This window comes from Citrus sinensis, chromosome 4, assembly GCF_022201045.2.
Source record: "Citrus sinensis cultivar Valencia sweet orange chromosome 4, DVS_A1.0, whole genome shotgun sequence".
Taxonomy (NCBI): domain Eukaryota; kingdom Viridiplantae; phylum Streptophyta; class Magnoliopsida; order Sapindales; family Rutaceae; genus Citrus; species Citrus sinensis.
This window is the reverse complement of record NC_068559.1, coordinates 17,421,602-17,433,125: the sequence shown is the minus strand read 5'-3', so window position 1 is coordinate 17,433,125 and position 11,524 is coordinate 17,421,602. Positions and strand designations below refer to the sequence as shown.

Genomic DNA, 11,524 nt, shown 5'->3' with positions numbered 1-11,524 from the left:
ATTCAATTTATTTAATGCATCCTTAAAGAATAAAAAAACTTAATGGCAGTAGCTTGACCCAAAAAAAAAAATCACATTAAACTTTAAATTAAAAAAAAAGTTATAAATTTTAGGATAGATTTTAATTTACTCCTTCATAAAATAACATATTCAAATTTACCACAATCTATTATTAAAAGCATCACTCGATTTCCATTTAACATTAAGAAAATAAAATATTTGATAAAAAATTCATCAGCATGACTCTCATTTATTCAAATGATCTCGTTGATGTTCTCAACAATTTTATAAGTTTAAATGGAAATTAACCAACAATTTTATGCAAATTTGAATTTTTATGTTGTATTTAGAGCTGGCAAAATGGGTCATCGGGTCGTATTCGTGTCGTGTCATTTTTGTGTCGTATCAAATTTAGGTTGACTCAAACATGACTCATTTAATAATCGCGTCAAAATATTGAGATCTAAACACGACACAGAAAATAAACAGATTACCCAATAATCCATTTAATAGCTATATATTTAATAAATGTTACATACACCCCCCAAATTATTACACATTTACACTATTTTAAGTTTAAATTATATACATGAAAATAATATTATATATCGATATCATAAAATATACATGTATTATACAAAAAATATTTTACACACTTACACTATTAAAGTTCTAAATTTATATAAAATTTTATAAATAAAACACTATATATATGTCCATCTTTCAAAAAAAGAAAAAGAAAATAATGTTCAATATTTGAGCTTTAATGATAAAAATTGAAAAATTAATTTAAAAATAAAAAAAATATAATCGTCATTGTTCGGATAAATGAGTGAAGAATTTTAACTCTAATGCAACACGAAAAAAAAATTATGTTAACCCAAATTCAACCTATTTAATAATTATGTTAAATTTAACGACCTATACTCATTTATTATTCGTATTGACTAATTGGATCATCTTAAATTTTGTTAGCTCTAATTATATTATTGGTCAAAAGATGGCGTCAATTGAACTTACGTTACTTATCATGTAAATAGCGTTTGTAATTTGCCGGCACGAGAAGTAACTGACACGATATATTCCATGAGTCATAAAGTCATAACTGCATATCTTAAGAGTTTGTTTGGAAATTGGAACCCTGATACCCAGGTGCACAGTAGCGTTGGCAAGATGTGTTCTGCGCAACACTGAAACGAAAAGAGTACAAACTATGAATAAAAACGTAAAAGCACTAACATGCGCGGTATGTATGTTAATTGCGCACCATCTACCCCCTTCACTTCCATCCAAACCTGCCCGTTAATAGCACGACAAAGCCACTTCCCCATAAAAACAGAACAACTTTCCCACTAACGTCATGACAAACGTCGTTAGGTGCTAAACCAACCAGACCTGGACACATATTAACGAGTCCCCACTTAACGGCGTGAAAAAGCCGCCTTTATTATTATTAATTAACTATTCCGACGCGATCATGTCGCTTTTATCTGGTCCCCGAGGCGTTTTACCGGCTGTAGCCGGTTTACTCACCGGTGACTGCCGGTTTCGCAAAAAAGATTGGTTAGAAATTGACCGCGGTTGAAATGATTGCTCCGCGGTTTTGACCACTCTGGTTAAGTCTCGCGAGACACAACCAACACAACGCAATACAACACAAACAGCTCTAGAGAGAGAAAGAAAGAGAGACTCTGCGTACGAGCTGTGTGGCTCTGGCACCTGTAATTGATAACTGAGCTGGTTGCAGTAGAGAGAGAGAGATAGTGACTAGAGAGAAGGAGATAAGAGTCTTCGAAAAAATTGATGCTTAAATCGAGAAATTTGGCTTGTGAATTGATTGAGAGAGAGAGAGAGAGAGAGCGAGAGAGAGGGAGGGAAATTGTCTCTGCGTTTAGAGGTTCGCGTGTTGTCGTTTTGAGCTTTAGCAGATGAGAGATCTGAGCTTGAAAGGGACTTGAATTGGGAAAAGAGAAGATAAAGCAAATAAAATGGCAGCAGCTGCTTCTTCTTCAGAGGTGTCTATGAAGTCTTGTAACGAGACTGGTAGGATTCCTATGGAAGGGCAGAATAGTAATTCCACAACTTCCGGTGTCAAACGAGGTATAGTTCCGGTCGTTTTTTCGGTCTGTTTTTTAGCATTTCGGTGTCAGAATTTCGTCGATTCAGTTCCTCAATTTTTTCCGGTGTTATTACAGTTGGGGACCCCGAAATGGCGCTCTACACGGAGCTGTGGCATGCCTGCGCCGGTCCTTTGGTCACCGTCCCTCGAGAAGGCGAGCGCGTGTACTACTTCCCTCAAGGCCACATAGAGCAGGTTTTGTACATATTTTGGTTGAATAATATTATATTATATTTTCATTTTATTTGCTTTTTTCTAATTTTTTTCTTTTTTTTTTTCAATTTCTGAAAAAAATTTCTTTTTTGAAATTAATAAATTAGGTGGAAGCGTCAACTAATCAGGTCGCAGACCAGCAAATGCCAGTTTATGATCTTCCTTCAAAGATACTCTGTCGTGTAATTAACGTCCAATTAAAGGTAATTACGGTTTTAGGTTTAAACTTTCTTGAACTAATCTCTGTATTTTTGGTTTTTATTGTTGGTAATTAATTGTTATATGAATTTGATTACAGGCTGAACCTGATACTGATGAGGTGTTTGCACAAGTGACTTTACTTCCAGAGTCAAACGTAACTACTTCATCGATTTTCATCATGGCTTTGATTCTAGTACCATATGTAAAGCAGAAATTCTAATTGTTAGATTATGTTTTTTTGGTTAATGTTAGCAAGATGAGAACGCGGTGGAGAAAGAACCACCTCCACCCCCGCCACCAAGATTTCACGTGCATTCGTTTTGTAAAACACTAACGGCATCGGATACAAGTACTCATGGTGGGTTTTCGGTGCTGAGACGGCATGCTGATGAGTGTCTTCCACCCTTGGTTAGTTTGATGTGTTCCATTTCTGTTGTATTTGTGTTCTGTTTATTTGAATTGTAGAGATATTAACAGAGTGGTTGATTTGTGTTTTTCTCTGGACAGGACATGTCACGGCAGCCTCCCACACAGGAGTTGGCTGCTAAGGATTTGCATGGAAATGAGTGGCGGTTCCGGCATATTTTCAGGGGTATTGGTTATATATTTGACTTTTCTTTTCTAAAAAGTAAACCTTAACTTGCACTTTTTATTGTACTGGACCTGTCTTTGGTTGATTCCCTTTTGCGATTTTCCTTGTTGCTCCTAGTTGCACTCAAGCAGTACTCAACTCTCTCTTTTAGTAATGTTCATTATTATGGGTCTATCAGGTCAACCACGTAGACACTTGCTTCAGAGTGGATGGAGTGTTTTTGTTAGCTCAAAAAGACTAGTTGCAGGGGATGCTTTTATATTTCTGAGGTTTGTTTGCAATTTTATTTTAATGGAATTTCTCTTCTAATCTGTCTCTTTGTTTTTCAGTGTTCGAAATAGACTAACTTAGGCCTTGTTTTAATTTCTAGGGGTGAGAATGGCGAACTTCGTGTTGGTGTAAGGCGAGCAATGAGGCAGCAGGGTAATGTTCCATCTTCAGTCATATCTAGTCACAGCATGCATCTCGGTGTCCTTGCCACTGCATGGCATGCTGTCTCCACGGGAACTATGTTCACTGTCTATTACAAGCCAAGGTATGGATTTTGAATATAGTTCGATTTTCATTTAACCTTAAAAAATGAATGGTTTATGCATTTCTTGGTCTTGGCCATTTCTTTTTTCGGTCTAGACATGAGTTTTGAGAGTTTTGCTAGTCATGACCAGTTCTGATTGTTGAAGAGTAAAGCTTATTTTGACGAACAATTTCTACTCATGGAAGTCCATGGTTTTACTTATATCATTCAACAATAAAGTTGACCTCAACTCTGAATTTCGTGTGATGTCCTTGTTTGGTGAAATTCTTGATTGCACACATTGATATGTGATGTTTGATGCAGAACAAGCCCATCAGAGTTCATTGTTCCGTATGATCAGTACATGGAATCCATCAAGAACAATTATTCAATTGGAATGCGATTTAAAATGAGATTTGAAGGTGAAGAGGCTCCTGAGCAGAGGTATGCCCTGTTGGTGATGGTTTATTACTTTACTGATACAATACCTTATTATTCTGCAATTATTTTGGAAGTTACATACTTAATGTACTATATGTAAATCTATTTAGTCTTTCTGCATGTCTTTTGAGAAAATTTGCCACAATTTTGTTATGTTGGGACTTTGAGACAACAATAGCTGTTCTTACCGGCGCTAATTTTTTCTTCTCGTCTGAGTTGACAGTTATTTGACTGTTTATTTAAATGTCTCTTGTAGGTTTACTGGGACCATAGTTGGAATTGAAGATGCTGACCCCCAGAGGTGGCGAGATTCCAAATGGAGATGCCTTAAGGTAGTGTTAGTTTTTATCAAGTGTGATGTTGCTGTTTTTATCTATGATTCTAAAACAAAGTCTTAATTTTCACTTTAGGTGAGATGGGATGAGACTTCTACCATACCTCGCCCAGAGAGAGTTTCTCCCTGGAAGATAGAACCTGCATTGGCTCCTCCAGCACTTAATTCTCTTCCGATGCCTAGGTCCAAAAGGCCCAGATCAAACATGTTGCCCTCATCACCTGACTCGTCTGTTCTCACTAGGGAAGGTGTGGTAACATGTACCCTTTTATTTTTGTTTATATTTACTCAAGACATTTATACCAAAAGATCATTTGATATTTGACTAATCTTTTCTGAAACTTTTCAGGTTCATCTAAACTAAATGTAGACCCTTCATCAGCTACTGGATTTTCAAGGGTCTTGCAAGGTCAAGAATTCTCGACCTTGAGAGGCAATTTTGCAGAGAGAGAAAGTAACGAGTCTGACACTGCTGAAAAGTCTGTTGTGTGGCCACCTTCACTTGATGATGAGAAGATTGATGTGGTGTCTGCTTCAAGAAGATATGGATCAGAGAACTGGGTGCCACCAGGGAGGCATGAACCAGTGTACACTGATTTGCTGTCAGGATTTGGAGCAAATGCTGATCCCTCCCATGGGTTTAGTTCACCTTTTGCTGATGCAGTTCCAGTAAGAAAAAGTGTACTGGATCAAGAGGGGAAGTTTAACTTGGTTGCTCGACCATGGTCCTTGATGCCCTCTGGTCCATCACTTAAAATGCCAGAGTCTAATGCAAAAGTTCCGGTACAAGGTGGTGATGTAAATTATCAAGTGCGTGGTAATGTTAGATATGGCGGGTTTGGTGACTATCCCATGCTTAACGGCAATAGAGTTGAGCACTCACATGGAAACTGGTTAATGCCCCCCCTTCCCCCTTCTAATTTTGAAAATTCAGCTCATTCGAGAGAGTTGATGCCCAAATCAGCAATGGTGCAAGACCAAGAGGCTGGAAAATCTAAGGACTGCAAGCTTTTTGGCATTCCCCTCTTCAGTAACCATGTTATGCCAGAGCCAGTAGTATCACATAGAAACACCATGAATGACCCGGCTGGAAACTTAGATCAACAATTTCGTGCATTTGAATCAGATCAAAAGTCAGACCATTCTAAAAGCTCAAAATTGGCAGATGATAATCAAGTTTTCAATGAGCACGAGAAACTGTCCCAGCCTTCTCAGACCCACACTAAGGATGTTCGTAGCAAAACACAGTGTGGTTCGACTAGGAGTTGTACTAAGGTTCCTCTCCCTCTCTGACAATCTCTACTTGGTAATTTGCAGTTGGTAGTAGTTAAATATTAACAACTATGTCCTTCAAATGTGTGGATTTCAGGTTCAAAAGCAGGGAATTGCACTTGGTAGGTCTGTGGATCTTTCTAAGTTCAACAACTATGACGAATTGATTGCCGAACTGGATCAGTTATTTGAATTTGATGGTGAATTAATGGCTCCCAAGAAAAATTGGATTATTGTATATACTGATGATGAGGGTGACATGATGCTTGTTGGAGATGATCCATGGCAGTAAGGATTCTTATTCCATTCTTTAAAATATATACCCAGTGACTTTCTAGTGAACTTAATTTTTTCCCTCTAATTAGGCCTTGGTTAATCAACAGCTGCTTATGTGTTAATCAGGGAGTTTTGTGGTATGGTACGCAAAATTTTCATCTACACAAAAGAGGAGGTCCTGAAGATGAACTCAGTGTCTTTTAGCTCGAAGGGTGAGGATAGTCCAATGAATGGGGACGGCATTGATGCAAAAGAAGTGAAACAGCCACTTCCTTTAGCATCCAATGCAGAGAATTTTTAGGTGTGGTTTTGATGGTTCAAGGTAAGTTTCATGGGTTGATAAGTTTCTAAGCTTTAAACATGCCTAATCCCATAGATTTTCATTATGAAAATGCTCGAGCTGATGATCCCTGTACTACTGGCCATTTTTTGTGCACTATTTTTTTTTTAAGGAATTTATGTTTTGATAATAGATCTGATTTTGCTTTCTTATGTTAGGTTTTGTTGCAGCATCAGAAAGAAGATATTCAGGGCATTCTATTTTGGATTATGAACTAATAGATGGATGTCAATCCTCCTCGTAGACGGCATGACTATCCAATTTTGGGCATGGTATATGGTGTCCGACTCATATAATACATTCAATATGTATACCCCCTATTTTGAGCATGGCAATTCTAGCTTTTGCTTTCCCGAACGATCCCTTTTTGTACATAGTTGTTTACCCCTCTTTTCCAACCTCTTAATGTAAGTAGCCTAAGTTTTATACATCTTCTGGTGCCTTCTTGGGAAAGCCTACAGGCATATGTTTGTTTTGTTGGTTTTCTGTTCGCGGATCTCCATTCACTAGGATTTTTAGCAGGTGTAGTAAGGGCTAATGACTTTGTAAGTCTTTGCAAAATAGTCATAAGATAGTAGAATCTATTAGTTTATGTTGTGTTGCTATATATAAGTATATCTTCATGTAACTGGTAATAGTGAGGCAATTGAAGGACAAACTACATGACTGTCTCTTCAATTGAATTAATTGCGGTAGATGAGTGATTTCAGCTGTGGAATTTTTTTTTTCCGAATTGCAGAAGTCATGTTGCCCTGCAATATGCCAATTTTTATATGAATTAAAGTGGGAAGTATCGTTGACGCTGTCGGCGGCTCCATCGGTGGTGTCTTTGCTCTTCTCCCCCTCTAGCAGGGCAACATGCCAATTTTTATATGAATTAAAGTGGGAAGTATCGTTGACGCTGTCGGCGGCTCCATCGGTGGTGTCTTTGCTCTTCTCCCCCTCTAGCTTAAACGAGAAGCAAGTTCATGTTGTAGAATTATCGCCGGAAATGCATGAGCCCATCTCGATTACTGGGGAGTTAACCGAATTTGGTTATGAAGGTTTTAACCGAGACTTATTGCCGGAAATTTATGAGAAACACATGGCTTTTATTTCACAGTGCAAGTTGACTTCTACAGTTTACTTCACTGCCAAATTCAGTAATCAGAACTCGGGAAAAGGACTTTTTATCAGAAAGCTTGAACATACAATGTTCGGCTCCTCGAAGGGCATATAACTATAAAATGCATTTCTAGCTATTTTAAGGCAACCTACAACTTTAAAAGACTGCCAAGTTAAATATAGCTTGAAGGCGGTGGCAGGCAGGGGGAAATGGAACAGATGACTACTGCTATCGCTTTTTAACTTGGAGAAATTGAAGAAAACTACATCATGCCATGGAAGCCGGCTGAATCCAAGAGTACCGCCTTGATTTGCTCAGGATGAACGTCCTGGCCTTCCTTGCATTGCTGAACGATAGAAACATATCAGGAACACATATTTAGGGAGGCAGTTCCTCAAAACAGATGTAGCAACAAGAAGAAATGTTTTCTTCAATGAAAGTATTACTAAGATCATGTACAATCAAACAAGGTTTTTCAATGAGATATTAAAATGCAGCACCAACAAACGAAAGCCAGACTATGACAGCTGCTCTTTGCATGTTTGAACAAATTAGAACATTACTTAGCTTGACTTGGAATTTCTACATGCCTCTCTTTTCAAAATTTCCTTTAGGAAATTCCAATTTATTTTATTTTATTTTTATCAGAGTGGTAAAATCATGTCATTTGAGATGTAATATTAATTTGAAGTTTACATAGTAGATAAAGGAATGATGACATGAAGACATACCTCGGCTCGGAAAACATCCATGGCAAAGCCATTGAAACAACTGATGACAGCTTGCTGGATATCTAGTCCAAGATTATCCAATGCCCTCATCGTGGAGAGCAAAAGACCTGGTCTACGGCTGCAAAACATGTGGATATTCACGGCTCTTCCTTCCCTCACCCTGACCTCAACCTACAGGAAGCAGCAAATCAAATATTAAGATTTTGTAACCACACTCGTAGTATCTGGGTGGTATCATCAGACACACAAGAGTGATTTATACTCTGAAATATTGCCTAGAAACATAATTCATAAACAGACAGATGCTTGAAATCCTCGTTATCTATAATAGTATGTTAGGTAATTATCATGCTCACTAATACAGTAGCACAAATTGGAGTAGTACAGTGTGGTTTGTGAGTAATATAATTGTATTCTTAAAAAAATGGAGAAGAAGAAACAAAACATCTTAGGAGGAAACAGTAAATACAGACCAAAATAAGAAGATAAATCAAATAAATCATCTTGGAAGCATCCAAGAAAGGCAAAAGAAAGCTCCTGGCACTAAGAATTATACCCTTGCAGGTTGGCCATTTGGGCTTGGCAGTGAGCTGGGGCAAAGTTCATCCTTGATACGGCTGTGCAAGGCAGGTGGAGTCGGTGTCAAAGGATAGAAGCTTGTGGAAGGAGTCAATGCTGAACCAGGAGGGGTTGACTCCAATTCATTGTGGAGGTCATTGATCCTTTGGAGAAGTTCCTTCAAATACTCAATTGCATCCCCCAAAATTGAAGCCCTATCCATCTGTGAGTATGAAAAAGAGAATACATAATATCATCTCCATGATGCATAAGTTTAAAATGCAAAAGTCACAACATCCTATCTATATTATCTTCTCCAGAACATAACATATATCTGTGACCGACCAAGTGAAGAAGAAAACACTAAATAAACGCACTCGCATCAATAGCCTGAAATTGATTCAAGAATTGACTCACTTTCTTTCAAACACTAATATGCATCATTAATTAGCTTACACACTTTATTTCAAAGTTACAGAGATCTAGATAGATCCATAAAGAATTTGCGTTTATTCTGGAATTTCAGAGAATGATATAGACTGTATGGAAGTCTTAGGGTCCTGTAAAAATTCAGTATATACTGACTACTTTGTATCTGCCTCAGAGTTTCATCCCCAGTCCCTAATTTGAAGTTTTAAATCTATGGTGTGTCAGAAAACCTTCAAATTTGCACCAGCAAAGACAAATACAGCCGTTAAAAATGGAAAGAAAGGAAAATCAAACACATCAGTAAAACTGAGATCTCAAAAATGTAGGATTTTGCGGCTTCTGTTGAAAGAAAAAGGAAGAATTTGCTGTTTGCACCTTCAGACATGTTACATATTGAGAATTTAAATCCCTGCAAGTGGCCCATAACATAATGGTGAAATTTAAACCTCTCTACCAGATACCATGTGAGAGAAATTAATGCCACTTTCTTTAAGCATATTAGAGCATGAAAAAGAAAATAAGCCACTCCATCAATGAAACAGCAGCAAACAAGAAAAAAGCAGGCAGGATGATCCTAAGAACTTAAATCATGAGTGATTCTTTCTAGTGTCACGAGAAATAAGAATCCCAAAGAAGCAATTCATGCTGGGCTCACGAGAAAATAATGTAAAAAGAAATTCTTACTTTGCTAATCTTTGGAACAACCGACCGCAACATGTAGAGCCTATCATTGAGCTTCTTCCTGCGTCTCCTCTCCGCCATCAGATTCTTCGCTGGCAAACCCTTCTTCTTGCCCTTCTGATCTCCACCAGTGATAGTGCTAATTGCATTGGAGCTACTACCACCATTTTTTCCCATTTCCTCCACCTTATTATTTTCTAAAAAATCATCAGAATCATAGTTAAGACCCGACCCATCAACACTCACATCCTCCAAATCATCACTAATACTCAATTTCCTCTTTTTCTCATTATCTTCAGTCAGTTCTTTCTTACCTTTATCACTCTCAATCCCACACAAAAGTTGGCTATTTTGTGTACCTAAAACCCCTAAACTGGCCTCATTACCACCTAAATTTTTCCTCAAAGCAGCTCTTTTTTGGAAAAGAGTGGGTTGTGCTCCCGTCGAAGGGAAAGTTTCAAGTGGCCTCAACAACTTAGACCTATTCAAAAACAGAGAATTCCCATTATTCTCATCAAAACCCCGAAAACCCGCGAAACTACTGCTACCATTTTCCGGGAATTGAAGCGTACGGTTAGTTCCAAATTGCGGATCAGAACATAAATTAGTAGCATTCATCTGATTATTGGCACTCAAATCATTGAAACCATTCAAAATCCCACCATTCCCCCTATTCAAAGCATGAGTTGCTTGTGTGTCAAGAAACCCCATTTCACCCAAATCAAAGCCATGCTCTAAAGAGTTGTTGTTGGACACAACATTCATGAATGAAGAAAAGGAGTTTTTTTGAGGCAAAAAGTAGTGAACTTGAGATGCATCAAAGTTGTTGAAAACAGAGGAAGATGGTGAACAAGAAGATGAAGAATCCACAGCGTTAAGCAACAGATTATCAGTTGTTGGGTCACCAAGGTTTGGTGGAAATGTAATATCTTGATGGTTATTTAAACTAGTATTACCAGTAACATACCAGTCATCTTCCACTTCAAGCATGGACTTGAATCCAGGAAGTGAACCCATTTCTTCTTCATTCTCTATCACACCATTGTTGTTGTCGTTGTTGTTACTGCAGCTCATGTTGTTAGTGTTGCAATTGTTGTTGATGCTGTTGCTGCTGTTGTTGTTTATGTTGTTTCTGGCCCACGCAGCTGAGCCTTCCTCTTCTTTCCCGTCCATCCAGACCACACCGTTTAGTCTAGAAAGCATTTTGTTTTCTCTTTGTGGGTGTTCTGTTTTCTCGAGAAACAAACAAGTGCAAATAGTTTGTTGAGAAAAGGGAGAGTTAAAAAAGAGTGAAGAGGACGTTGCAGATGGAAAAGGGCAAATGCTTTTTATTGAATCAGCAGCTCAGCAGATGCAGAGAGAGAAGATTGTGACGCGCTGGCCTTTGAACGTTACATTAATCGCTACTACTACTTGGTTGGCTTATTTTGTCTCTTTTTGCTTTTTTGGATGACCTTTTTGGTCCTCCTCTCTCACAAGTAAAACGTATATTTTGGTGCCCTTTGCCCTATTTCATGACACGTGGCATACTCGAAGAGAACTCCAGTAGATTTTATTTATTTTTCTTCATAGGCTTTATGCACTAATGCCGCCATTGCTGCTGGTTTTCAACTCTTAAAATCTACGGATGTACAATCTGATGTTTATTAGCAGTAGCGGTGCCCATGAATTCAATTTAGCATGGACAGATGGACTAAATTCAAACAGTAATATAATTT

The 11,524-nt window shown here is 37.9% G+C and overlaps 2 protein-coding genes across 2 annotated transcripts; one reads left to right on the top strand and one right to left on the bottom strand.

Annotated features, from left to right (window-relative positions):
- Window positions 1-1,948: 1,948 nt before the first annotated feature.
- Window positions 1,949-6,892, top strand: ARF (auxin-response factor). The gene is given in 15 exon segments (NM_001288860.1): window positions 1,949-2,100; window positions 2,196-2,314; window positions 2,440-2,535; window positions 2,631-2,687; window positions 2,786-2,941; window positions 3,041-3,125; window positions 3,304-3,394; window positions 3,496-3,660; window positions 3,964-4,083; window positions 4,337-4,412; window positions 4,491-4,662; window positions 4,764-5,689; window positions 5,784-5,974; window positions 6,089-6,284; window positions 6,461-6,892. Coding segments are annotated over 14 exon segments (2,541 nt in total). The 5' UTR covers window positions 1,949-1,988; the 3' UTR covers window positions 6,264-6,284; window positions 6,461-6,892.
- A 480-nt stretch (window positions 6,893-7,372) lies between these two features.
- On the bottom strand, window positions 7,373-11,191 carry LOC102630264 (transcription factor ICE1-like). Its single transcript, XM_006485042.4, has 4 exons — window positions 9,810-11,191; window positions 8,695-8,919; window positions 8,139-8,309; window positions 7,373-7,753 (listed from the first exon to the last, which is right to left on the bottom strand). Exons 1-4 carry the CDS (start codon window positions 11,007-11,009, stop codon window positions 7,670-7,672), a joined length of 1,680 nt encoding a protein of 559 aa, XP_006485105.1. The 5' UTR covers window positions 11,010-11,191; the 3' UTR covers window positions 7,373-7,669.
- Between the last annotated feature and the right edge of the window lie 333 nt (window positions 11,192-11,524).